The sequence below is a fragment of the Astatotilapia calliptera genome, chromosome 20 (genome assembly GCF_964374335.1).
Source record: "Astatotilapia calliptera chromosome 20, fAstCal68.1, whole genome shotgun sequence".
Taxonomy (NCBI): Eukaryota; Metazoa; Chordata; class Actinopteri; order Cichliformes; family Cichlidae; genus Astatotilapia; species Astatotilapia calliptera.
Window position 1 is genome coordinate 1,994,059 of NC_137441.1, and position 25,463 is coordinate 2,019,521.

At 43.2% G+C, this 25,463-nt stretch overlaps 1 protein-coding gene and 1 long non-coding RNA gene across 6 annotated transcripts in view; one reads left to right on the forward strand and one right to left on the reverse strand.

The window, feature by feature from the left end:
• LOC113013210 (IQ motif and SEC7 domain-containing protein 1-like) overlaps positions 1–24,926 on the forward strand; it is a 109,999-nt gene extending 85,073 nt beyond the window's left edge. For 4 of the 5 annotated variants that reach the window (XM_080295033.1, XM_080295030.1, XM_080295032.1 and 1 more), the window contains 7 exons: positions 636–775; positions 2,240–2,365; positions 4,240–4,339; positions 10,722–10,883; positions 12,295–12,522; positions 16,393–16,442; positions 17,298–24,926. In XM_080295033.1, coding sequence (XP_080151159.1) covers positions 636–775; positions 2,240–2,365; positions 4,240–4,339; positions 10,722–10,883; positions 12,295–12,522; positions 16,393–16,442; positions 17,298–18,542 — 2,051 coding nt within the window. In that variant the 3' untranslated portion in view covers positions 18,543–24,926. The remainder of the gene's footprint in view (positions 1–635; positions 776–2,239; positions 2,366–4,239; positions 4,340–10,721; positions 10,884–12,294; positions 12,523–16,392; positions 16,443–17,297) is intronic. The other variant, XM_080295034.1, reaches the window with a different exon arrangement.
• On the reverse strand, positions 12,937–15,745 carry LOC145423001 (uncharacterized). Its single transcript, XR_013904139.1, has 3 exons — positions 15,595–15,745; positions 15,050–15,142; positions 12,937–14,752 (listed from the first exon to the last, which is right to left on the reverse strand). It is a non-coding gene; the product is annotated as an uncharacterized LOC145423001 (long non-coding RNA).
• Positions 24,927–25,463: the final 537 nt, after the last annotated feature.

The following is a 25,463-nucleotide window of genomic DNA, read 5'->3' on the forward strand; positions in this document are numbered from 1 at the left end:
GCAGCGCCCCCATAATCAGTCTGAAACGATGCAGGGCTGTAAAATGTTAAAATCAGTGTTTGAGTCTGAGAGCAGCAGAAATGCTGCAGGCTGTCGTCATGTAAAACCTCATAAACCTGCAACAAATAAATGGTAAAACTACAGTTTAGGAAAGAGGCTGAAACCTCTTGACCTCCTCCTGGTGTGGACAATGTCCGCTCCATGTTAAAGGATTTTTTATCCGCTTGAAGCATTATTTAACCGTTAGCATGTGGCTAAAACAACACAGCAGTTTGCTGTTCATTCTCATGTCATTTAACTGATGAGATCCAGAATGAAACACTCGGTGCAGCACTGCAGTGTGCTCTGAAGCTGAGAGTGAAACTTTGCTGGTGTTTGTGCTGTTTCTGTCTGTGACTCATCAATTTAGCCAAAACGCTTAACGTCAGATTTTTAGAGAATGACACATTTTTGTCTAACGACAGCTGGAACAAATCTGACTAAGCATGGCACAGACAGTCACTGAGATCACAGTCGCAGACAGCAGCCAGCCATGTGGATGAACTGAGGAAAGGAAGCACCGGATGATAAAACAGGAGTAAACATTGTGCCTGCACAAAAGATACATGTCAAACTCTTACCTGTGATCCCAACAGGTGTCGATAATGGTCAAGACATTCCCCGGGACCTGCTGGTGGCGATCTATGGAAGAATCCAGAAGTGGGAGCTTAGGACAAACGATGACCACGTGTCCCAGGTCCAGGCGGTGGAGAGGATGGTGGTCGGCAAGAAACCCGTAAGACGCTCTTACACCCCGAGATGAAAATATCTGTTACACTGCACAAAGGTTCCAGGTGGATGCTTTTAAAAATAGCATCATGATGGGTTTTTATTTATAACTTAACTTTATAGCAACAGCAAAGCTTTTGATTTAGCCAAAGTCCAAATCCACGCATTTATCACATCCAGACTGGACTACTGTAACTCCCTCTACTTGGGCCTCCAACACTCGTCTCTTTACCGGCTTCAGGTAGTTCAGAATGCAGCTGCGCGTCTCTTGACAGGTACAAGAATCTATGAACACATCACTCCAATTTTAGCCAACTTACACTGGCTCCCTGTTAAATATCGTATCGATTTTAAAATTCTTTTGTTCACTTTTAATATTCTAAATAATTTAGCGCCCAGCTATCTTTCCGAACTCCTCCACTTGTACAATCACAATAGAGCACAAAGATCGTCCAATCAGATGCTCCTAGCTCAACCCAGGTCTCGACTGAAGTCGAGAGGTGACTGGGCCTTTGCAACCGTAGCACCTGGAATAACCTCCCTGTTCATGTTCGTACCGCCGAGTCTATTCAGTCTTTTAAATCACATGGATGGATGGATTCAAATTCAAAATTTATTTGTATAGCACATTTGAAAACAGAACTGACCAAAGTGCTTTACAATCGGTAGAGATGGATGGACGGATGGATGGATGGATGGATGGATGGATGGATGGATGGATGGATGGATGGATGGACGGATAGACGGGTGGATGGATGGACGGATGGATGGATGGACGGACGGATGGACGGATGGATGGATGGACGGATGGACGGGTGGGTGGGTGGATGGGTGGACGGGTGGGTGGGTGGGTGGATGGATGGATGGATGGATGGACGGATGGACGGATGGATGGATGGATGGACGGGTGGGTGGGTGGATGGATGGATGGATGGATGGATGGATGGATGGATGGACGGGTGGATGGATGGATGGATGGATCCTTTGCATGTGTTTGAACAGGTTTCATGGATTTCATCGCTGTAGGATTTCAGTATCAGTTTCAGCTTGATACTTTAATGTAATTAGATGTAATTACTGTTATCATTACAACACCATAGCTATAAATAACTAAAGTGGCATCAATAATGACTTTTTAAGTGACAGGATAAAACTGTGTATGTTCCACCATCCGTAGTCTTGAGTTATCACTCAGTCCACTGACAATGTGACTCTGCAGGTCCCACATCAGTGTCAGGAATGTTATCTGTGTTATGCACGAGAATATAGTTGATTTTATGTTGCAGGGACATAAATCTGCTCACACACTCATTCAGTCACATTTCAGAGATCAAAAATCCGACATGCTTTAACATAAATCATTGCATTTAACTACAATTATGCTCTTTTTTTATCCCTGCCTCTTTTTTAGTACATAATAACCTTTTGATACAGGGCAGGTCACAGAAGTGTGTGTCTGTCTGTGTTGCAGGTGCTGTCGCTGCCTCATCGCAGGTTGGTGTGCTGCTGTCAGCTGTTCGAGGTTCCCGATCCAAACAGAGCTCAGAGGAGCGGCGTCCACCAGAGAGAAGTCTTCCTGTTCAACGACCTGCTTATGGTAAACGATGCACTCTGTGTGTGACATGTGCTTTTGCTTCTCACAGGGATATAAAGTCACCAGAACAACTCACTTAAATCTAAACCAAGGTTAGGTTTCAGTTTGCATTGCGCTTCTGGTCCGTCAGCTGTGGATTTAGTGGAAAACAGAGTCATTTAGTGTGACTTTGCAGAGTGTGTGTTTGGTTATTGCACCATTTAAGGACCAGTGTGACCACCGATTCTTGCACAACCTTAAGATTCACTCACATGTGAGATAAAAGGATTTTTGCATCACTGGAGCACCATTTTATCCCATAATGCCCTGCTCATGTTTAAGCAGTGCTCCAGAAATGTCAGCAAGTCTGACAGCGCGACTTTACGAGAAAAGACCAAAAAAACCAGGATTTGTCAGCGAGTTTTACCCATCGGGTCTCATGTTTCTCCACTCAGACTTTACGTTTCTGGTTTTCTCCGCTGTTTTCGTCATGCATGCTTCAACAACCTGCTCAGCAGCAAACTGCAGAGTTTAGAGTCGAGTGAGCGAGTGCAGCTGAACTGGAGAGAGTGGAGACCAAACTGCAGCTAAGGAGACGCTCAGTATTTGGCTCAAATTCTCAGTTTTCTGGTCAGATGCTGCTTGATTTTTGCTGTTATGTTTTTAGGCAGTGCTGCTAAGATTTAGTAGCTGAAGCAAAATCAGTAAGAAGTCCAGGGCCCTTTCTCAATTCTCAAGTACGCGAGTCCGGACTTGCTGAGAACGCGAGCACGGACAATTGGAAGACCAGCGTACTTGATGATGTCACAGGTCCGGAGTTTTTACTGCCGTCCCCTCTTAATTTAACTGTGAGTAATATGTTATGAAGCTGAACTTTAATCACAGCCCGATTTAATCGTGACTTATATATCATGTTTAACCTCAGCAGTGAAATCTCTATTAATAAAAATAGTGTACATGTATGTCTTAATAAAAACAAGCAGGTGAGATGTTAGAACGCTTTTATTTTTATTGTAGTGGACACTCAATACAATAGACAGCTGCTGGGGTTTGTTTAACCTGAGTAGCGAAAAGACCGCGGGGGGGGGGGGGGGGGGGGGGGTTGGAAACAATGTGCCGGGAGTCCGCTGTTCTCGCCGGCTCTAGTGATCCTCGACCTCGCTGTCTGCTATGGAGCTGGCGGGTCACGGATGTCTCCGAAAACATCGGAGCGCGTTTGGAAATATATGATATCTTGATAAATCGAGCAGATATTTGAAGTTTACACGCTTGAAAATAACTTAAAAGTTTATTTTGTGACCCAGAAAGAGTAATATTTAAACGTTTTTAGCCCCGCTCGTCCGCCATTGCCGCGTTTGAGTTTTGGACGAAATGCATTCTGGGATATTTAGCTGTACTAAGTCCACACAAGTCACCACCGATGCATGCTCGATAAAACGGGCGGAGAACACATCCGGGACTTTTTCGCGTTCTCGGCTTGATGCGTACTTCGAATTGGAACAGTACTTGGTCTCCGACTGATGCCGTATCACGAGTACACGAGAACGCAAGTACGCACATTGAGACAGGCCCCAGGTTTATCAGCTGGGAGAGCTTGGTTTAGATTTCGACCTTTGACCTTCGTTTTTCTCCACTCGCTGATTCGTTTAGTCTTCACTCGCTGGTTATGGTTTGAACTCTCTGAGGGAAGACAGTGTTTTGTGTCTGCAGTCACCAGGAGCTTCCCACGGAGAGATTTTAATTATATTCTCTTTTCACTTGTTTCTTTTTTAAACTTTTTTACAGATGCACATCTGCTTGTTTTCGACACAGTACCTGTCGGTGTTTTGGTGTTTGTGTGTATTTTCACGCAGGACTTCTTTACCTTCTTTTCCCTTATTTTAATTCCTCCTCCTCAGGTGACAAAGATCTTCCAAAAGAAGAAGACTTCTGTGACGTACAGCTTCAGACAATCGTTTCCTCTGGTCGACATGCAGGTCCACACTTTCCAAAACACCTGTAAGTACTGCTCTCTGCTGCCTCCTCTCATCCATCTTCCTCCGCCTCTCTCGTTTTGGTCTCTATGTCTCCTTTTCTTTTTTGTACTTGCTTGACTCTATTTTTACCCAGCAGTCAGCAGGCGCACTGAAAACAGTCACACATGCATGAAACACATGGTGCTGTAAATATATGAATACCCTGATTGCTGCACACGTGTTGTCTGTATGGATTTGCCAGCTCACTTCTCAGGGCTTTGCTCGATTTAAGGATATTTCCAAGCATATTTTTGACATCCCACTGAAAAAGATGCTGCTGTTGTCGAGCTACTCAAATACTTTGTTCTTTATGAGAAACTCTGAATCTGAACATGCTGAATCTCTGTAGAATTACAACGGTTTAATTTACAAGTCCTGCAACTTCCTGCTAATTTTGTGGCAGCTTTTCACATAATTGCAGGTCTCTTTCCAAGAACGTCCTACGTAATTTGGTATCGCTGATTGCAGGGGAAATGGAGAAAGTGTTAGTTGCTTCAGTAAGCAAATACCTCCTAGTTAACTTCATGTTTTAAGAAATAAAAATAAAAGTTATGAATATGGGAACTGAAAACGTTAAAAAATGTGGAAAGTCTAAACTAATGTGCCTCCATTTCCTTATATTGGAGGTATCAGCTACAGTAAAATACCAGCTGAGTTCAAAATGAAGCTTTCTTGATTTCTTTGATCATAATGTCAGACTCTCCGTCCATGCTAACGGACGAGGCTACACGGCTGCAGGTTGTCATTGTGTTATCGCTGTACTCATGGCAGAATGTAAAGGAGGTTCACAGAGGTTTAACAGATGCAGAGTTAGTACTCAAGGGCTGTACAGCTGCTGTGTGTACAGTCTGAGGGGACGGAAAGCTGCAGCGTAGCTACGTGTAGCGATCTGGTAACAGCATATCCACAAGGAGGGTTTAAGGAGACGAGACGTCACCCTGCGAGGTGCCTGTGTCACTCAGCATGTCTGCGATGCTTCAAATAAAAACCGTCCCAAATGTCGGAGTCACAGGAATTCATCAGGATCCGTCTTTAACATTATCACAATACATCTGGTGTCTGTTGGGGCATTTCACAAGTGTTGAACCAACCAGCCACAAATGCCGTCTTTAGGTTACATCTCTCTCATCCTTTGGACTTGTGAAGGTGAGTTTTTGCAGTTTGGTGCCATAAAACATCCAGACACAGCCGTCAGGTGGGTAATACATATTATACATGTCAGCGAGTCGAAAAAGGGGAAACATTAAATACATTAACTTACCTGAAAGTTAATAATGGCTTAGATATGGCAGTCAAAACACAAAAGAACATGTTCTTATTTCTTATGCATTCAGTGGGTTAATAATTAAAACTGCAGCTCCTTTGTAAAAGCTTGACCAACATTTACACGACAGGCTGTGTTTTTCACGTCACGTGCCTTCGTTTGGTACGAGCAGGACACTTTCTCTTGGATTTCATATAAAAAACAAAAATTGGAGGTTCTGTCCTAGTTGGAAATATTCTCAACAATCTGTTAATAATCACTTGGCAAAAGATTATTTTACTTCCTTTTCCAATTACAATGATCTGCCAGCCGTTTCTTTAAAAGACAGACACCGTCAGTCAGCACAGCACCAACAACACAAGCCGTGTTTGAAAGGAACGGTGGAAGCACATCACAGGATTTCCTAAATATACGTCTGTCAACCTGAAAACGAGGCTGCTTGACAACGTTTCTCAAAACATTTTTCAATAACAACGTTAACACAGTCCTATAGAGTTATGTTTGTTTGTGTGTGTGGGCGTGTGTGGTTTCCAAGCCTCTGCTTCTTCAGCAGAGATGAATTGGCTCTCAGCTCCACGCAGCAGATTGGAGTTGGAGGTGTTTCAAATCTGCCTGAGCGCCTGTTAACAGGATCTCTCACTCAGAGAGAGAGTTCGGCTCTGAAATTACATACCCACCCCTTTCTCTCAAAGAGCCTGTATGTATAAATATGTACGTGAAACGATGCAGAACCTCCCACAAAATCTCAGCTGACACAAAACTAAAGTCTCATTTGAAGCCATTAAATGGATCTTAACAGCTAAGTGATGTAGAAGCACCTAGAAGTGCCTACACCACCACCACTGCTGGGTGCAGTTAAAAGGGCACAAATCCACACCGTGTCTCACGCGCGTGCACTGGGGTTTCCTGATGTCCTCAGATTATGGAATCAACCATGTGTCTCACACTTTTTGAACATTTTGAATCCCCAGTGCTAGCATTTTGCTACCTGCCGTGTTGTTTATTTATTTATTTATTGTTGGAGCCGGCAGTTTTCATCTTCGAATTAAAAGTGTGCAAACAGTAAACGAGCTAATAGGTGACACTGTAAGCCGTATTATTTGTAAGAAAACTACATTAAACTATTTTCCAGAGGAGACCAACTGCACGAAGATGGACGGAAAGGTTCATGACAGTGAGGAAGTCTGTCAGTGTAAGCTGCTGCACCCATAACTCCAGTAACCAGATATCCGAGTTATAAAAAGTAACCCACCTCACAGCTTTTTGTGTCAGGCTTTAAATGTCTTTCTTTCTTTATTTGTATAAGGTTGGACATTTTACAGTGTTTGGATGTATTCAGCCCCAGAGGTGTCCAGCTGCACACCGAGCATCCTTTGGTAACTCTCTCTGTCGTACAGGCTGCTACAGTATTGGTCTGAGGGACAGTAGTCCTGTTTTACAGAGAACACTGTAACATAAATCACAGCCATAACAGCTAAACCACTGTGGTCAGTCTCTTATTTCTGCTTTCAGTCAGTAGTTATGATTAGACAGTAAAAAACACTCGATTTGGTCAAGAAAAGATTGTTTGGATTAAAATGTGCCACTTTACGACATTAACCCTGTTTGACAGAGGTGGCCAAAATAAACACTCATATAAAAGTGCAGGTACTTGTCCTGACAAATATTCTGATGAAGGTTGAAGTACTGATTCAACTTTTTTACTGAACTACATGAGAAAAAGTACAGATGCTGAACTGTAATCAGAGTACAAAAGGAAAAGAGTAAAGTACTCTTCAAAGGGCATCTAACCAACTGATTTCAGCAACATCCAAACAGATATTACACAGACTCTCGTGGCTTTTATTCCACTCTGTTTTGTCCCGTTTTCCTCCATCACCCCCAACTGTCACAGATGGCTGCCAAAGGTTTCTTCCTGTCAAAAGGGAGTTTTTCCTTTCTATTGTCGTCAAGTGCTTGCTCATCTGATTGCTGGGGTTTTCTCTGTGCTAATGTTGGGTCTTTACATACAATATGAAGCACCTTGAGGCGTCTATTTGTTTTGATTAGGGTAAGCATCAACATCTTAAATTTAATTGAACTTTGTGCTGTCAGCTGTGGTGTTCATGTCACTGACCATGAACACCACAGCTGCTCTGCACCAGTCCCACAGAGTGCATTACTAAACATTACCACAGTACCACCAACCGGTATAGTTAACCTGCCTAGCAATTTCATGCAACATCTAAATAAACAAAATATTAGTGTACTTTAATTTCATACCCCAGCATCACATTTGCTCAAAGACGCTAAAATAAATGAGGTCCATAACATGTAAGCTTTAACTATCCAGTCTGTCAAATGTCACTGAGCAGTCCTTCCTCAGCAGCATTAGAAGATAACTCATGCTAATGCATACCGATTGGTCCATTAAGGATTTACAAAAGGAGACGGCTGTTGTACCTTGTTAAAAATAAAAAATCTAACGAGACAGTGGGAGTGTCTGTGAAACCACAGCAGAAACATTTGTGTATAAGAAGCAGCTGCTGGTGGTGGTTGAAGGTGATGCTCTGAGGAGGCTGTATGCCTCACATCATGGAGGCTTTACCGTGGCTGTTGCCATGACGTCATCAGAAGAAAAAAAAGATTACCCCCCCCAGAATGCCATTGTGTATCCCACAGCTCCACAGAGCTTCATTCGCTCTCGGGAGCATTCCTGATATAATAGAAATCCTCCTGTGTTGCTTGGGTAAAATCAGACTGCGCCTCTGCACAGCTCACGATTATGCAATCTCCTGTCATTCCTGACACAAGTGTGCATGTTTTCCAAGACTCTACTTCTTCAGAGATGAATTGGCTCTCAGTTGCATGCAGCAGATTGGAGCTGTTGGCGTTTCAGATCTGCCTGAGCACCTGTTAACAGGAAGCCTCGCTCAGAGAGAGAGTTCAGCTCCCAAATTCAGAAAGAGGTTGTTTATTATGTAGCAGAGCCGCCCACAAACTCGTGGCTTACCTAACAGGGACATTACATACCTGTAGGGAGCCATAAGATTATCTCTGAGACTGTGCCGGCACACATGGATGAAGCCTGCTCCACACACTCACATTAACTCTGAAACAACCTCTGCAGAGTCACAGGTTTAGCCGCATTCTCAATGCTCGGCTTTCTCATCTCTTCTGCTCTCACCTGGCAGAAGACTGTTGGCTGTAGGTTTCGTGAGACAGAGATGATAATATTTTGAGCTGTCTTCTGTTCCTTACGCTGTATTTGACTGGATTGCATCACATTACATTGTGTCACGTAAATGTCGGTTGTTCCAGTGTCGCCTCAGAGCTCTACACTTGGTGCTTTTTGTTGCTGACAGTTCTGGTTCTCCAGTTGGAGCTAAATGGGTCTTGGGCGCTGATGACTGAGACCAGGACAGATTGTCCCATGTGATTCATCAGCACAGTCATGCATCAGCCGCGTGGGTGCGTGTGTTTGTGTGTGCGCACGTCGCGTGGGAGGCAGGTAGGAAGGTTTGTGTGTGCGTGTACACAAATCTTATTTTCTCAATCAGATTAATGCCGCCCGTGAGGAGGGGTGAGGCTCAGAGATCAGCACACTGTTTTCTGATGAAATTGAAATAACACAGATTGCTCCAAATACCAATTCATTATTTTCAAAGTACAGGCTGTTAAATTACTTCAGTTTCATTACTGAACAAAGGGTCTGTACAACTGTCAATCCAAGCAGATAAAACAATACAACATAAAACGCGCTTTAATGCATACAGTTGCTGCACATCTGCAAGCCACTTTGGAACCCACCTCCACCCCAGCTCCTCCTTTTAATGCATGTCTGCCTCCGGCTTTCCATCCATACACGTTGAGGCGTACATTACATCTGTTTGATTTGCAGAGCTTGGAGATGTGAGGAAGGATTTGAGGGAAGGAAATCAGTGCAAAACGAGCCCTTTAAAAAAATTGAATGGATCCATCCTTCTGGATGTCCCTTAGATTAGACTCCCACTATGAACTCCTCTTTCAGGGAGCGTTACTGTGCTCTTCATCAGAGTTATATTCCTATTCTCAGCTCTGCAGGGAAACCTTATTTATGTTATACTGCAGCCACTGAGTTCTGTTCACAGCAGGCCATGTAACCTGCCTCTCCACTGTGTCTCCAAAAAATATCCACATCCAAAAAAACAAGAAAAGACACTCTGCTCCCCCTGAAGCACGCGGGCGTGCAGCAGCGTCTTTCTTGCCTCCACGATCATCACTTCAGATTTGAGTTGCAGGTATTTTCTTTTTCATTTGAATCACTCTCTCTTTTACATATTTTGACCATTTATCAACACCAGAAAAAAAATATCACAAAAAAACGTGACAAAGAGGCAGTCTGAACCCCAAACAGGTTACTGACAGTTTATTAGACACGGCAAGGAAGCTGACAAAGAGCCTGTGAGGAGCTGGGCTGGTGTTAGCTTAGCAGAGAAAATACCAAGGAGCTAGAAATGGAGGGTGGAAAACTGGGAGTTAGGCTTGGATTTGTAAGTGAGAGCCTGAGACTGAGACCAAAGCTGGGGCTCGGGTTAGAATGAAGCAGGGAAGAGCATCGAAAGGACAAAGCAGGTCTGGAAACTGGAGGTGGGTGAACCAAAAGAAGTGCAGACAAAGGGAAACATGAGCGATTAAACAGAATTCTCAGGAGCAGAGATAACAACAGACGGCCGAACCAGGACTGACTGCTGATGCAGAGATGACATTGTGCTGGTGAGCTGGGCTGAAACAGCTGCAGCTGGTGGCACTCCGTCCCAGCTCCAGGGTACGCACCACCAATCATGTAATCAAACATAAAGGAGGAGAGCGAAAATAGAGGGCGTGGCAAAATGTCCTCTTTAAATACTTTGAGACCATTTGAGGTACACTAGCATGACGCAAATCTAACCGGATGTTGCTGACAGGTGCGCCAAATGCTAACAATCATCTAGTGGCTGGTGTTTGCAAAATTTGGGGGTCCTTTTACTTTTTAGGAAACTATTATAGTTCAAGTTAATCAACAATCATCTTTCTAACCCCCAACCCTCCAGAGATCAGAGGACTAATGAGGTTGAATGTCTTTGTGTTGTGTTTCACTCAGATTATCCTCACGGTATCCGGCTGACGTCCGCGAACCCCGGAGGAGAGAGGAAGGTTCTGATCGTCTTCAACGCTCCGAGCCAGCAGGACCGGGCACGCTTCACCTCTGACCTCCGAGAGAGCATCGCAGAGGTCCAGGAAATGGAGAAGTACAGGGTGGAGTGTAAGTGTTCCTGTCACAGCAGTGGGAGGCTCAGTGGGACCTTAAATGAAGGATAATTACACAAAGCAGTACTGAAACCAGCAGTGGACACAAAGGTTGTGGTGGACGTGGTTGTAGCTGTTAGCGGTGATCGTTACAGGGACAGAACCAGATACTTTACTCTGAGCGTGTCTGCTGCACAGGTACAAATAACTATTTAATTAAAGTCGCTTCATTGGACAATTTTTTTTTTTTTTTTTTTAAATAACCATTTTTCTGCACCTCGTCTGGGCTCTGCTCACAGGCTTTAGACAAACCTTGGCCAATCACAGGTGTTTTCATACACAGCGGAGGAGTTCCAGTAGAGCTTTGAGTCTGGAGAGCGGGGTTTCACATGAGCTGATTTGGAGTATGCACTGTGGGCGGGGCTTAGGACAGGGTGTGCCGTTGGAGGAAGACTATTTTCAGAATCTGTTTTCTCATTTCTTTTCTCTTCTGGATTTGTGCTCACTGCAGCTAATAATACATCAATTGTTATACCATTAGAGTTCAGGCCGGTTGCCAGCAGTCACGGTACATGAAGAACTTCCCACACACAGACTTCACTTTGGCAGGCTGCTCACATATATTAACAGCCAAACAATTATATCTGTCAACTCATCTTAGCATTTTAGCATCCATATGTCTGCGAGTACAACACCTCCCAGTATCAGCGTGGACCGTCCTTGGGGTTTCTGAAGTTCTTTTGCTGCTGGTTTCAGCAACCAAGGAATGAGTTGCTCCCCCAGGATGAGGAAGAGCTCAAGTATCTCAATCTTGTTCACTACTGAGAGAGGAAGGGAGCAGGAAATTGACAAATTGATTGGTGTGGTGTCTGCAGCGATGCTGTACCTGCCTGTTGTGGTGAAGAGGTAGCTGAGCTATCGGTTTACCGATCGATCTACATTCAGACCTTCGTCTGTGGACTCAAGCTGCGGCTAGTGAGCAGAAGAATATGAGTGGCGTACTTCTGGGTTCTTAATTAGAGGCAGTGTGAGGAGCTCGGCTATTTAGGAAAGAGCTGCTCCTTCTACACATCGAATTCCTCCTCCACGCGTCCTAGGTGAGGGGTGTCAGGCATGTCCAGCTGAGAGCACTCTGGTGTCTGACAGGGAGAGCATCTCTGCTTAGGCCTGCCCACACCCCAAGATAAGGGGCAGAAAATAGATGGGTGAAATTTACTGCTGACACTGTGGCTCCAGCCTTATAATTCAGTTATTTATGTGCAAATTCAAATATTTCAGTGTTATAAATGCATTGTTTAGCCTGCATGTGTTGCCTTTCAAGCTTCCACGCCTGACTTCACCAGCAGTAGATTCCAAATCTGCAGTGAACAGCGATCCAGCGAGTTGTCGTTAATGACAGCTTTCCTGATTTTCTTTTTTCCTTTCAGCTGAGCTCGAGAAGCAGAAAGGCGTCATGCGTCCTGGCGTGTTGACAGGGGGAGGACCGGGAGGCATGGGCACTCAAGGAGGCGGGGCAAACAGCGGTGGAGGAACCTTAAAGAGTGAGGTGGTGAACGGTACCCTGGGAAGGCCGAGCCTCGACGACACGTACGCAACAGTGGACGGACTCAAGCGCACGGCACTCAGCTCGTCGCTCAGAGACCTCTCAGAGACAGGTGAGGACAGGTGTACGATGCGAGGCTCACCTTGTTCACATGTTACAGATGCACTCAAAAAAATGAAACGTTGACTTTAATTAAAATTTTGTCAACAGGTTCCACAAAATTGAATTATGTTAGTTTAAAGCAAAAATCTTTAGTTCATCTAATTTAAAAAAAAACTACTTAAGATTAACAAGACATATTTAAGACTAACTAAATCAAGTTATGTTGTATGAACATAGATGATATATTTTCAGGTTAGATAGTTTAGTTACTTCAACACATTTCTTATTTGCGGCAGTAAAATGTTAAATTTAAGTTAGATTAATTCAAATATTATATTTTCAGCCACCTTGTGCTTTATTAATTAGTTTTACATAAATCTATTTTGTCAACAGGTTCCACACAAATGAATTAAGTACATCCAACTTATTTTTTAAAATTTCTTTTATTGCCAACACATTCAGTGAGCATTTGTGTAAACCCAGTCCAAAATAAAACACAACAGCTCATTAGGGTTAGTAATTAACAGTATGTAGACAGATGCAACATCAAGACTTTAAATTAAATGTCTGTATGTGCCAGAAATAGAAGAAAAAAAACATTGAAGATCACATAACACATTGATAAGATGACACTTGAGTTATGCACATGTGATGCTAGTAAGGTCTGTGAGTGTTTTTTTCTTTTAGTGTCTAAAATGGATAGCAAAGTTGCTATTTGCAATGATTGCTTAGGGTCAGTCCAGTAACACAATGCCAATGAAGTGCTTTCCTTTAACAATGCAAAGTGAAGTGTCCACCTCAACAGCCACAATTAAAAAAAAATTTATGTAACAACAACAACAACAATAATAATAATAATAATAATAATAATAATAATAAAAAATAGTCCACTGATATTAGCAATCAAAGAAAATTACATCAACATCCCAAATAAAACTTTAACAAAACATGCCAAGATTATGGTCTAACAATAAAACAGCTTGTCAGCGTTCAGTTTTTTTGCAACAGCACAGCAGTAACCATTTAACACTTGCCACTGTCAACATTTATTTTACCAGTGTTTGGGCAAAAAACTTCAGATGTAAACATTTTAACATGGAAACAATTGTTCGTCTTTAAAAGTCCACAAAATATACATTCATCCTGCATTCCCAACTTGGATGATCTGATATCCTCGTGTTGGTGTTGTTCCCAGACCATCATGAAAATGTTGTTCCAGGTTCAACATTGCAAGTGACCAATCACATTGTTGTGACGTTATTCTTTTGCGCGCCAAGCCATTCGTGCATTTATGAAATTCCAGTGTTGCAAGGACAATATCAATTCTGCTTACTGTTTATTAAAGGGTTACGGTCAGGGTCAGGGTCAGTTGATCGGCGGACAGAGGCGGTTTCACGCAGCTTAAGTACAGTTTTTTGTTTTACGCCGGTTTTTCCCGAAGTCGCAAAAGTATGACGTCACAACATTCTGATTGGTCACTTGCAATGTTGATCCTGGAACAACATTTAGTATGATGATCTGGGAACAACACCAACACGAGGATATCAGATCAACCTCCTAACTTACCCTTATTTTTAGTATGTATTGCAATTACCTTTACAATGCACACAATGTAACACAAACTGAATATGAACATATTTCCACCTCATAACAATATGCCTTGAACGCTAATATACACACCACCCTTCAACATTTCTGGTGCAGTATCATCTCTCAATTAAATCCTTTAAATCTCAATACTTTTGATTGTCTCTTACTAGCCCCCCACAACAGTAAAATCTCTAAAATTGTAGTAGTTTACAAACTTTTCAAAATGTTCTAAATTTCTCTTAAATGTAATTTTCCCGTTATCTGTCATTTACAAATTACCATTTTATTCCCATTCAGCCTCCGAAAAACTTCTGTCCATCTGACAGAACATTCATCATCCAAATTAAAGGTTGGCTTATTCATTCAGTGTATTCTTGAGCATCTGTACCTTGGTCAAGAGTCTGCTGACATACAGATGAAGGAAGAGCTTCTGAAGTACTTCAAAGAAAGCTTTCAGTCTTAAGGTTAACTGAGATTCAGTGCATATATCCCACCCATTAAGAGTGCACATGCAGAGGCCAGGTCTTCCAGGTCATGCAGGACACACTAGATGGTTATACCCACATCGGCTGGAGGAGTGCTGGCATCAGCTCTTTCGATGGTAAAGATAGCAAGGGTAATTTGTTCCAGCTCCCTCTGAACAGCTGTAGCTTAGACACAAAAACATAGAAAAATGGCATCCAGTTTTAAAAAAAGAAAGAAAAAGGGCCAAAGCTACCCTTTAATGACGTAAACACAATATTAGGAACATGCACCCCAGTGCGCCACTATTTCAGACTACAGATTCAACGATAAATAGAAATAGTTTGGGTATACAAGAAGATTTCCCAAAACATTTAAACAGGTTCCATGCAAATTACAACAACAACAACATTACAACATGCAACAACATTAGTTATTCAAAATTTGGTTTAATACAGATAAAAAACTAAACTAAAATTACCAACCAATTATTCTTTGAAGAGGATGCTTGGGTCTTCATTCAGGTAAAAAGGTAGTGCCCTGAGGACACACTCCCTCCCCTTTTCAATAGTTTCCTTCTGTAGAGAGTGGCAGAGATACAGGAAGAGAAAACAGATATACTTTAGGATGACACAAACTCACATTATACGCAAAATGAATGACATATCCACTGCACAGATAGACATGTACACAAGACCAACTAATCATCACATGGACATGAATAGTTAACCTGTTGGGCAGGGTTTCCACCACATTATATATGTCCATAATGGAGGTAAAGACAAACTAATACATCATCTTTTTTGCATTCAAAACATAACATAAAAACATTCACTTCTGGTTTAACCTAAATCAAGGGATCAGATTTTACATATGTTTAGGTAATTTAAATTTTCCAACGTTTTGAGTACCAAACTTTGTCTTGCTTAATATAAATGTAAGTGCACTGTGCAGCTACCATACACTAGCTGTTTAAATTTGAAAATGATCTTATTAGCCATAATATTTTGCTACCAACAGAATAACGCACCTGTGCGGCTGGGGCCAAAGTTTGTCTAATTTTCTTCCCTGCAACGCCTCCTTTTTTCTTGAAGACTTTTATGAGCTGGTCAGTGTATTGGTCAAGTTGTGTAAAAAGCCTTGGAACATGTGCAGCAGTAGTAATCCTCACATATTTTGCTTCCACCTGAAAATATGTCAACAAACACAACCTACTGTACTGTAAATATACATACTATATGTACACATATACAAACTAAAACTAATGTAGTAAGACCTCATTAATATACACTGAACAATCCACCTCATTCATTTTTTTGAGTGTGTGTGTGTGGTTTTCGCTCTGCCTGTTCTGCGACAGAAGTTCTGCAGCTCCAGGTTTTTAGTATGATGTATCGAGTCAGAGCAAACCTGTGCTCTTATGCAACTGATGAAATCTAAAATGGTAAAATGCCTGTAAGATGGAAGTTTGATGTGATGCTGTGGTGCTCTGTCTCCCCCTGCTGGATAACTGTAGGAACTACAGCATGAAAATGCAAAAAGTTACTGTGGAAACTGTGTGGTTTACTGCTGTGATTTAATCAGCCAATACAAGTAATACAGCCTTCTGTTAATTAGCACTGATGCATAAGTATGTAAATATCAGGTTGGTCAGCCTCATTAATAAAAAGTTTGAACAGCAGGAAGAAGGTGTAGGTGATGACCATATAAGGGTATTCCCTTTTCATGACATCATACAGATCAAAGAGTGGAAAAAACTGTGTTTACACTGAGTGAAGAATGCATGTGCAACCACATTTTAACCTGCCTCGTTCTGATTGGGTGACAGGGAAGCGGGGTCGTAGGAACAGTGTGGGGTCACTGGACAGTACCATCGAAGTAAGTTGGGCGGGACACGACTTCCCAGCATGCTGTCTGTCACACACCCTGCTGATGCATGTTTGTCTGATTCATAACTTGTGTTTGTGAAAATATTTATGCACGTATGACGTGAGCGCTGAAACATGGCTTCAATTGTATTCATGACCCTTTTTCATTTCAGAGTTTAGCCACCGTGTTAGCCTCAAAATAGGACGGGTCAGCCTTTCTCTAAAGTTCTCTTGAGCACTGAGGCCTTTTCTGTGAAATAAGTAAAACATGAAGTGAAGAATAAAATGTAAAGTAACGTAAGTGTAAAGTTGCTCCTATAAGGCATATTTGAAAATGTTTAAATAATTCAGTCACTTGTTGGAATCAGTCCACCTTAGTCAGCTGATTTAAGGATGACTGACAGCTTTGTGAGCCAGAATATCATGGTCAGAGCTTCGAGTTCAGGGAGCTTCCATCCTTGGGATTACAAGACTGAAGAGAAGACGCAAAACTGCTGTTCCTCTATTGGCCACTTGAGGCTCTTTAGACGCTCGTCCCTTTGGATTTTGTTACGTCTTAACACTTCAATTATCTGGTGCATGGCTACTTTGATTGGCAGGCCTTCGTGATCTATCTTTCAGTCATCAATAATTACTTTCCTCTGTGGCAGAAAAGCAGGTTACAGACACGTTACCTTCAGGAGCTCAGTGTGTGCATTTCTATCGTCTGTTTTTTAACCTCTTCAGTGATTCTTCTGCACGTTTGTCCTAAAATCTGCATGATTCATGTCAAGGTTTTTTTTTCCATCAGAAAGATGAGATGGTCTGTGAGAATCTGAGGTAAATGCTGACCCAGTATGTTAAACTCGTCTTCTTTTCTTCTCAGGGTTCCATTATTAGCAGCCCCCGGCCTCACCAGCAGCGCCCTCTGCCTGATGGAGGTCTTTCCTACAGCCCTATCATGGTTCCTACATCTCCAGCAGCCTACCGGCCACACCGCCCTACTCAGAGCCCCGGTACGGGGGTGGGGGGTGGGCCGGGGCTCTGTCACAACCAGGGAGGGGTCACCACCTCCCCACTCGCGAGCGGGGGAGGGGTTGGGGGCGGCGGAGGGATGCCGGCAGGGGGCGGACCGACTGGCGGAGGCCGACTAGGGAATTTCTTCGGCAGTCGCAGAGGCAAAGTTCCTGGTCCCCTGACGATGACCTCACCCCCTCCACAGGGTCCGCCGAGTCCCCTGATGATATCATCACCCCCCCACTACCCCGCCCCCGCGCCTCCCATCCCCCACCCATCCTCCCCTTCCCCATGCCCCTCCCCATCGCCCAACCTCGGGCAGTCGGACTCGGGAGGAGTTGGAGGGGGAGGCGGTACGGCAGGGGCACAATCCAAGCTCCAAGCGTTGCACGCCCAGTATTGCCACGCCAACAGTGGAGGAGGCGGAGTCAGTGTTACTGGGCACCAGCAGCAGCAGACACCGCCCCCACCTTACCATCACCATCACCGCTACCACATGCAGAGCGTCCCGCAGCACCACGTCCTCTCGCACAGGTTCTCCGCACCCCGACGGCAAGGCCCGTCCGGCTGCGCTCCCTCTCATACCCAGCAGCATCAGAGGATGCAACATGTCATCATTCCGCACCCGCGCTACAACATGGCGTCAGGCTTCACCACGCCGCCGCCGCTGTCCCCGCACTCCCCTGTCACCCCCATTACCCCACACGGACTCTTCCACTCGCACCCCGCGGCGGGGAGGCCAGGTGGAGGGGCCAAGCTCCCGCTGACCATCTCGCACTCGCAGCCCCACCCCCACGCTCACACACACTCTCACAACCACGCCGTGCACACACACTCCCCGCTCAGCCCGTCCCCGTCCGCCTCCCCCTCCACCCACTTCATCTTCTCCACCCCGCCACCCCAGACTCCCTCAGCACGCCTCGTCACCCAGACGCCTCCGAAACCATATACCCCCCAGTACCCACCGCTTTCGTCCATCCCGCCTCCCCCGCCGCATTCACCCTTGCCTCCCCCGTCAACCGCCCCGCTCTCCCCGCACCCCCCGGGGGTGGGGGGAGGCCAAGGGGGCGGCCCCAAATCCAAGCCCGTCAGCCGGATCAGCACGGTCGTGTGAGGAGGCAGAAGTCTAGGACAGTGGCGCGTCACCCTGCAGTGAGCCGCCGGGGGGTGGTAGTGAGCAGGAGAGGGAGGAGGAGAGGTGGAGGAGGGGGAGGACAAATGCAGCCGTATGAAAGCGGACGCCTGGTGAGGAGGAGAACGGTGAGAGCGGGGAAGAGGAAACTTCTCAGCCTGTGTTATTTCCACATCCACTTCCCCCGCAGGTAGAAAGACGCACACACACTGACGGATGCTTCTTACAGGGAGCAGATCCTCCCAGAAAAAGCTGCTCGCGGAGCGAAAAGCATCCAGAACGTGAATCATGCCGTTTTCAGTCACGTGAAGATGAAGAAAAAACACCCACATTGTCCCGATGTCTTGGTGAAAACGTCCTCATCTTCCCCCCGTAGTGCCCTTCAGAGGTGAGCTGGGAGGACATATTTGTAGTTCTTCATCGACAGGGGAAGTGTTCGTGCCACATCGTAGGAATTTGTGTGCTGTCGTGGAAAAAAACGGTTCAGGGACCAGACGTGAAGGGAACAGTGCCTGAGAATATATATCCCAAGGATTACGCCTGACATAATGTACAGAGAGCGGAGAACGAAGCGAGTCCGGGTCGCGTTTTCCAAAAAACACAGTCGTCTTACACCACCTTGTTTTCCGCACAAAAGCACTCTTGTTTTGGTTGTTGACATATTTACAAGCCATGAGGCGTTACGGACAAGCAGAGGTGGTTAGCGTTAATATGGTGCAGTTTCTGTGTCTTAGACAGGCATGCATGACCTGTGCAATAGCTAATAAGTGTCAGTGTGACTGTGGTTAAACTTCTATATGCAGGGGGAGGGAGTTGTTGTGATTTAAAGCCCCAATCCAGCATTTATTTGGCCATAAGAAGTGAAGAATACGGAACACTTGACCGTCTAGGTGGACAATAAACTTTCTAAAACCTTTAAATAAGCCATCATAACAAACACTCCAGGTGTCTTTTTACCTTTGCAAAAATAACTAAAAGCCTTTAGCGTCTGTGGATTACAGGGTTTCAGCAGGGACTGCTACGCTGTTGTTTTGGATTGGGACTTTAAAAAAATTCCCAATTATTTCCTCATGTAACGGGGATTTATTTGATCATTTGTGCTAAACCTGTGAATGCTCTCCCTTGTTATTAAGTGTATATGAAAGCATAAGCCTGAATTTGTCACAAATTATAATATACTCAGATAATATAATACTGCAGCTTTCAGCTGTACTTCATGCTCCATGTTGTATGTGACCCTCTACGTTGCCACAGACGGAGATTGGGCCCAAAGCTGCCGGACAGGGAGATGAGAGCTGCGGTACCTAAACGAAGCGATGTAACTGTTCAGGTTAAGTTAAATAAGGTGTAACTCTCTCTCTAACTTATCTTAACAGAACTGGGTGGGAAATTAAAGGCTTGAATTTACTTTACGAAACCAACATTTTGACGCAAGACTCGTTTAATAATTCTGATAATCAAGCTTCATCACAACGTACCAAAAGTTTCAAATGTTTCATTTCTGTTGGTTCCTTTTTGTTTTGCTTCACAGCAGAACGCTGATCACTGATGAGGCTTCACTACATTATGTTAAACATCTTCAGATAAAGATCCTTGAAATCAGGATTAGGAGACAGAGCCGTAAAGAAAAGAAATACAAGTGATGGTCTTTAGATGCACAGACAGATATTATTTAGATTATTTCAGGAGAGTACTTTTTTTATTTTAAATTACTGACATCCCCTAAACTCATCGCGTGCAGGTGATCATAAAGTTATTGATTTGAAAAGCTGGCAGCTATGAACAGACTCATGATGTGTGATTGTGTGTTTAACTGCATGAGTGAGTGACTGAAGTCATTTGTCACAACAAACCAAAGACGACAGTTAAACGAAATTCAATAAAACTCGCCAGGTTTCATTTGTAATAAACAAGATTTAGACAATCAGACTGGATTTTTTAAACTATCAGAACTTCCTCTTGTCCCGCTCTCTTTGTTACAACTCTTTAAAGGCACGTTTAAGGGTTAAGACTTTGCTTTAGCTTTGGCACTTAGCAGAAGAGGAGGCTTGGAAGAATGTTTCAGTCACACTAGGGCAAAGACACTGTGGCACCACCACTTGTGACCTTGTTGCCTTTGAAGTGGTTGTTTCAAAGATGGGGGCCAGGTCTCTAGCTGCCATCGTCAGCGCAACTTTGGTGCATCGAGACATCGATAAAAATGCAATATGACGAGTTGGTCTGCTATCGATCTGCTGCCAGTCTGTGACTGAATGAGGCGTTTACATGCAATCTGTTTGTGATCAGTGCAAATCTGCTGCCATCGACAGACACAGAAGTTCACATGAAATCCTTACAGTCGAACCTCATTGATTTGAAACAGAAATTCAGAAATTCCTTCACAAGTAGTGACGTAGTGACGATTTAACTCCAGAATGACGCGGGTGTAGGAGCTTAACCAGAATGCAACCGCCACCAGAGATGCAGAATATGTACGCCTATCAGGACAGGCTGACTCGGGCTGATTAACATGTCTCTGTACAAGCCTTCACCAGTCAGTCTGAACCGGACTGCAATTGTTTGGAGACAGGTGGCCTCCCATAAGGAGGTTGCAGTCCCAGTTTTAGTCCAGTGTGACGGAGTCATAGAATTAAATATAGCAACTCAGGTTAGTCTTTACTGAGGTTCAGACAAGTGGGTCAAAGGGTGTTTTTCCAATAAACTTGATACAGCCGGCCTTTGTTTTGTAACCAGACTAGTTGCCCTCTGACTGACTGCCGTCAGAAATAAATTGGATTTAAGGCGCTTCAGCACCTACGCCTGTTTTCATATGTAATGAGTAGAAAACACTGGTAACAAGGAGCAAGCTTTATTCAAATAAATAAGAACCTACTCATCCAGATGATCTCAGATTCACCTCTGCACTTACTTGGGTTCTCAGCAGTAGTTAGAAACTCTCTATTATTTTACTAAGATATAAAACAATTGAGAAAATATGATAAATGGAAAATAAGGGTTAATTTCCCACCCAGTCCAAACTGCGTTAGCGTGTGAAAAACTCGGAGGGTGAATCAACTTTAATCCCATTTGATGTGTGGCAAAATAGAGAATAAGGTGCCTTCAGACATAGTGATGGTACAATATAAATAATAATGTTCACAAAAGACCTCCATGGAATACAAAGACAGTTCAGCGTCTAAATCAATAATATAATGATTTGTGTCCATTCAAAACAGCAAATCGAAGCCATTTACTGCATTTTTTAAAAGTCTGGCTGAAGGACTGAGCCGCTCTTCGCCTTGTTCATCCAACAAAGACACAAAGGAGCCTGAAACCTGGACCGAATTTCATTCGAAGGACTCGCTAACATCTCACAGGACTGAAGTGCAGAACATGTTTCCGTGTCACACCGAGTGAAATCTTCTTGAACAAACTCATTTTTACACATTTTTGCACTTTGAGTTCAAATTTACCATGCCAGTATTGAAGTGTATTTCCTTTCTTCCTTTAATCAGTCTCACCGGATGTCAGGGCAGGAGGCCCGTGATGGCTGGTAGAAAGTTCTTCCACCGCTTGAACGATTTTACCAGCCATTTGCATTTTTTGACTAGAAATGAAACTTTCAGTGTTGGTTGCTAGTCAGCCTCATATAAATATTTGCCAGAGTTTAACTGGTGGATGATGGGAAATTCCTCTGAATGCAAACATTAACGACATATTTTTAGTCTCCCCGTGATGACGTGAATGCACCAACTGTAGATATTAACTGTACAGTGTGTTCTATTTTCAGTGGGGCCAACAGCATCAATCTGTAACTGAGGTTCAGAATTGTTTGAATTAACAAAACGTGTGCTCTAAAAACCAAAGTTCATCTGGGTTCTTCGGGCTATTCGGGCTTCTTCGTGAGAACAGTAAAGCCCTTAGTGTGCGAGGTTTGTGGGAATACAGTCACATATTGGAATCGTTTGACGGCGTTCCTCAGGGAACCATCTTGGGTTCCCTGTTGTTTTCAATCTGAAGAACCCCTTTGACTTTTTAGAGCGTGCTACTGATATTATTATCAATATTGTTGTGTGGCAAGCTTCTACTAACATACTGTACTCCTTGGGCTGTTTTGTACTTTTAGCATTTTTAATTTTGTTATGTGCTTATAATGTGAGATTTTATTTCTTTTCTGATTTGGGCATCTTATGGAAGTATTCAATCCTTTTTAATTTTAATATATTTAAAAAAAAACAAACAATAATGATTTTCTGTAACTGACATACAAGTTCTTCTAATATTTTGATTATAGACTGTGATAATTACTTTGACTCAACCCACAGCATGCTCAAGCAAACACACGCCTGCACACTGAATCATCACAAAGCCTCTCTTCACTCTTTTAATGGAAACAAGCAACACCTCTGCTATCAAACAACATTGAAATTAACACTTCATGTTGAGCTGCTAAGAATTTTTGGACCGTAGGGCCATAGCATGCATCTACAATCACCTGCAGAAAGACTTTGTCTCTTTCTAAAGGCCTTACAGTGACCACGTCGACTCCAGACTAAAGCGGCAAACACCACAGAAACATCAAAACAAAGTTCTCGAGGAACACTGGATCAAACCTACCTCGTAAGGGAATACACAGCATTTCACTCAGTCTCAGTGCATGCCCAAGCACATCCTCAGTAAACATCCCATCTTAAAGCTCCATACCCCTCGTTTGCATGTTTATGAACTTCAAACCGTATTTACTTTGTGTTACGGCGCTACCATGTCGAGATTTCTTACCTTCCTACGTCCACTGTTCGGTTTAAGTTTCACTTGCATTGAACTTGACACTTGCTGCAGATAAATCATCCATCACTGGTAACATCTAACAAGGATCTAAGTCAGAGGTGTTAAATGTAAGGCCCAGGGGCCAGACCATTCCCACTGTAATTACATAAAAGAAACAGAGAAATGATTGTAAAGTTCCTGTTTTTTCACTTTCCGCTATAGAAATTTCAGTTGTTTGTTTGGGTTTGTTTTACAACAGGTCCACAGTAAAAAAAAAAAAAAAGAAATTTTAAAAAGTATATATATATATATTTAATATATATATATACTACAGGCTGATTACTGTCTATTCGCCCCATGGCAGGCATGACTGGAAACAGCCTATAGTTACACTGCTGGACTGCTGTGTCAAACTTCACCTGCACGTGTCAGATTAGATTTCTCTCGTGTTTGCTAGATTTTGCCTCCACTGCCTTAAACTGTGTGCTTTCTAAATTCTTTCTAAATTGCCACTTGGTCACCCAAACTGTGAGAACCCCAGATTTAGTCTTTGTGGACCAAAACAGTAACCGGTGACATATAAACGTCCTGGCTTCCTGGCGAGCCGTTGCCCACCATGTGCCAAGTGTCTGTGGGTTAGGGTTAGGCCAAAATCTGCTTCCTCGTGTTTCAAGGCCACTTTTTTTGTTAGTTCTTGGATTGCTTTGCTGCCATCGGAGGCCGTCGGTGCAACGTTTTTGTCAGGTCGCTGTCAATTCTTACACGCAAGAGATAAGAACAAAACTCACTGTGGTTGATTAGTTATCTGCAGCAGGATTCAAGTGTCTGTGAAGACATGAACTTGCAGTCTGGGAGGACACAAATCTGCTTAAACCGCGTCGGGACTCTTGTGAAAGTAATTTACAGTATATCCAGTTTAAGAACATGCAGAAAAAAAGCAGGTATGGTCCTTTAAACGCTTAAATTAGGTCTTTTTCTCCTGCCCGGGTCTGCTCTCCACTATCGGTTTGCATGTGGTATTTATTACAGTATCTGCACTGAATGAAACTGTATTATAACATGAATGTACATAGCAGCCGTTAAATGAAAATAACATTGCGAGTACTCACTTTGCTCAGTTTGTCTGTGGCTGGGTTTACATCGGGAATGGAAGGTCTGATGTTTTTTAAACACCTGGAGAAACAGATCTGGTCTGACTGCAGCAGGCAAACAGGGAACATTTTTCAAGATTCAAAGCACATCAGATCTGCTTCAAGTACAGTTAAAAAATGTTGGATGATTCTGTTCCTGTGTAAAGACAGTCTGTGTTGTGTGCATCTATACAATGGCGTTGGACGGGGGGCGTGTCCAAGCTGCTGGACCGCTTTCTGGAGAGGACATATTTCTTGTTTATAATGTAGAGCAAAGAGAGACTGGAATAGTCCTTGTAAAATTGTACGAGTAAAGTGTCAAATATGTGTCAACAGAGACGACATTATTTTAAAAATTACGTATGGAAAATTTTAGCTGTGTATATAAATATATATTACTTGTACTTTGTTTTTGAAATTGCAGAGAAATGGAAGAAGTGGAACTATTTATTGCTCTAAAGATATAAAAATCTGTTCATGTGGATGGAAACACGTGTCCTCTTTGTTTCACTGATTTCTCATTCAAGTGCTGTTTCAGCGCAGCATTACAGCGGGTGGAAATCACAATCTTCATCAAACTTCATCATAAAACTGTAAATCTGTTGCTGCCTATATACGCAAGAAGTCACATCACATTAAGAGTCCAATCAGAAGCTGGTAAAAATAATAAAATACAGAAATTCCTACATAAATAGTGACGTAGGTGCTGTGGGACGGTGCAGAATAACATAAGTGCTCGCCAGCCTTCTATATCGGAAAATAATGAGAATGAAATTTCCTCATTGTGGGTTGTTTAGTGTCCTGTTTTTTACTCCATAAAAGAAGCATTTTAGCTCCTGTCTCCTTAAGACCAGGTGGTTGATTATACTTTTAATATTTCATAGGAACAGAGAGAAAAAGATGCATTTCAGTTTGTGGCTTTGTCAGTGTTTCTGAGCGTAATTCTTATTTATAGCTTGTAATTCTTCTTATCAAGCCAGTGACAGGAGGATCCAACCTGCGACAGTCTCCCAGGTATGGAGAGAAA